The 2,147-nt window shown below is 58.6% G+C and overlaps 2 protein-coding genes across 2 annotated transcripts; both read right to left on the bottom strand.

Moving 5' to 3' along the window:
- Positions 1–90: 90 nt before the first annotated feature.
- SPRG_18583 (hypothetical protein) lies at positions 91–357 on the bottom strand (the record flags this gene model as incomplete). Its single annotated transcript, XM_012358022.1, has 1 exon — positions 91–357. A coding segment is annotated over one exon (267 nt), but the record flags the coding sequence as incomplete, so codon positions are not given.
- Positions 358–1,654: 1,297 nt separating this feature from the next.
- Positions 1,655–2,114, bottom strand: SPRG_18582 (hypothetical protein; the record flags this gene model as incomplete). Its single annotated transcript, XM_012358021.1, has 3 exons — positions 1,655–1,702; positions 1,753–1,946; positions 1,992–2,114. Coding segments are annotated over 3 exons (365 nt in total), but the record flags the coding sequence as incomplete, so codon positions are not given.
- Between the last annotated feature and the right edge of the window lie 33 nt (positions 2,115–2,147).

Genomic DNA, 2,147 nt, shown 5'->3' with positions numbered 1-2,147 from the left:
GGGGATAAATCCTAATGGCACCATGGGCGATTGGCCCTAACACGACGACGATTCGTTGCCGGCTACGCTTAGAAGCAGAAGGAATAGTACCTCGGTGGGTGCGTAGTGCGGTCCGCGCTCATGGGCGACAAGGCGAGGGTACCCTGCCGTGTAGTCGTACACGGGGCGGCTTGCGTTCGGCGCATGGTCCTTGGCCGGCACATGCGCCACGCGGAGATCCACGGCGCCGCCGCCCGTGTCGTCCGTGTGTGCTGTCAACGACGCGCCGTCGGCGGACGCGCCCTTGGTCACGGCGATGACGGTACACGCGTCGACAGCCGCGCAGGCGAGCAAGAGCAGAGGCAGTGCACGCAGCATGCTTCGAGTTGGCGAGTGACACCCATGGCGATCTTATAGGTTGTACGAGTGTAATGTACGGCATGTACGTTATGAATGTACGTTGTACGACTTGACTTGGATCCAGTGCGGTCGTCCACTTCAACTGCGAGCGATTGCCTTCAAGGTGCACCGATTGGCTTCTGCAATGAATCTGGAGGAGATGGTCGCACAATACGGTACTACACCGGTCGAGCTTTTTGGTTGTGCCAACTTCACCTCGTCCCAGAAGCGTTGGCGCACTCGGTGGCAGCGCTGCGTGGCGCCACCAGCGAGGGCGCGAAGAGCGATACATACATGTATGCGGGCGAAGCAAGTTGCAGCATTGGACCGATGAGCAGATCGGGAGGCTCTCAACTCTAATGTCGCGTTGGAGAAGCGTCGGTGGGCTTAGAAGACGAGATGAACGATACGTTGGAGATACCGGTGTGCAACATTGAGGTCGCCTGCTTGCAGTAGCTCCTAGCTGTACATCGTGGGTGTTCTCCGTCGCGCAGTAGGATTCATGAGCCAGGTCGGGCGTTTGTGTAGTACTCTGTGCCGCTCGATGTGCCGTCTTGACCGCATCAACTCATGCTGAGCACCTCGCGCTGGGCCCATCTCTTGTCTACCCGCAGTCTCTTGCCACCTCCATCTTTGGCCTCCGGATGCCAAGTAGCTCGCCTCACGACACCGTCCTCTTCGCGCGGAGCGAGGTGGACCTTGTTTGTATCCAGTTGCGCGCTGCACTTTAGTGTTTCACTGAATTACAGCACACGCACCACAGGTGGCAACTTGGCCCGCGTTCGGCGCTCTCTTCAACGGGTCAATCGCCTCGGGTCGGCAGCCAACCTCCGGTGGCGGTGGGTACTTCTGCGACGTTAAGAAGCCGACAAGTTGATCGCGTGCTCGTCCAACGACGTCAATTGGACGCCGCTTGCGGGCAATGACGGGGTGACATGGCCGTCTTTAGCAACACAGCGAGAGTACGCTATGGACAGCTCCAAGGCGTTCCAGTCGCACTCGTCCCTACACGTATACTACCCGATCCCTAAGAAGCGTGGACAACGAGTGGATAGAAGTTCTGTGGTGACTAATTGTTGCCAGACCTCGACGGCTTACGACTCGACAACGGTCGATCGGTCGAGAACGGCTGCGATCCACATGTCAACAAGACGATGCACCTTTGATCGGTACCACCATGAAATGGGGGCTGTCACGCACCAATTAATTGTCTGTTCAGCGAGGGTTAGGGATGCTCAAAAAGAGATGTACTATGTCAATTCTATACACGGCTCTTCTAGATAAAGTGCAGACCCAGGCCGAGCTGCGCACGCTTGACGCGGTCCTAATGTTACAGTAGTCAACGCAGTCCAGGACAATACTAGTATATCGTACACCAGCGAGGGACTTGAGCACCCACGAGTAGTTGGCTTCGAAGCGGCCAAAGCGTGTGCCCATGACGACGCCGACGCCGGCCGCCGCGCGCGTCTCGCTCAGAAGGTTCTTCATCCACGCGCGCTCGTCGAGGACGCGGTCCCAGCTCATGAGGCTGCCAGCGTTGCAAAAGCATGGCCGCGCACACCCAAGATCTACAGGTATGCCCTCAGATGCGCGCATCTCAAACTCATCCCTACCGCCAAGAGCGGCAACGGGAACGGGAACCCCAGGCTCGCGCACGCGCTGTAGTAAAACTCGCCGCCGAGCGCATCGCCGGTCGCGACACCGCCGTCGTCGGGGTTGGCCCGCGGACCCACGCCCTACTTGGTGGATGGAAACATGTCCTCGTCGTG

Source organism: Saprolegnia parasitica, assembly GCF_000151545.1.
Source record: "Saprolegnia parasitica CBS 223.65 unplaced genomic scaffold supercont2.1310, whole genome shotgun sequence".
In the NCBI taxonomy this organism is placed as follows: Eukaryota; Oomycota; class Saprolegniomycetes; order Saprolegniales; family Saprolegniaceae; genus Saprolegnia; species Saprolegnia parasitica.
This window is presented reverse-complemented; position numbering and strand designations above follow the sequence as displayed.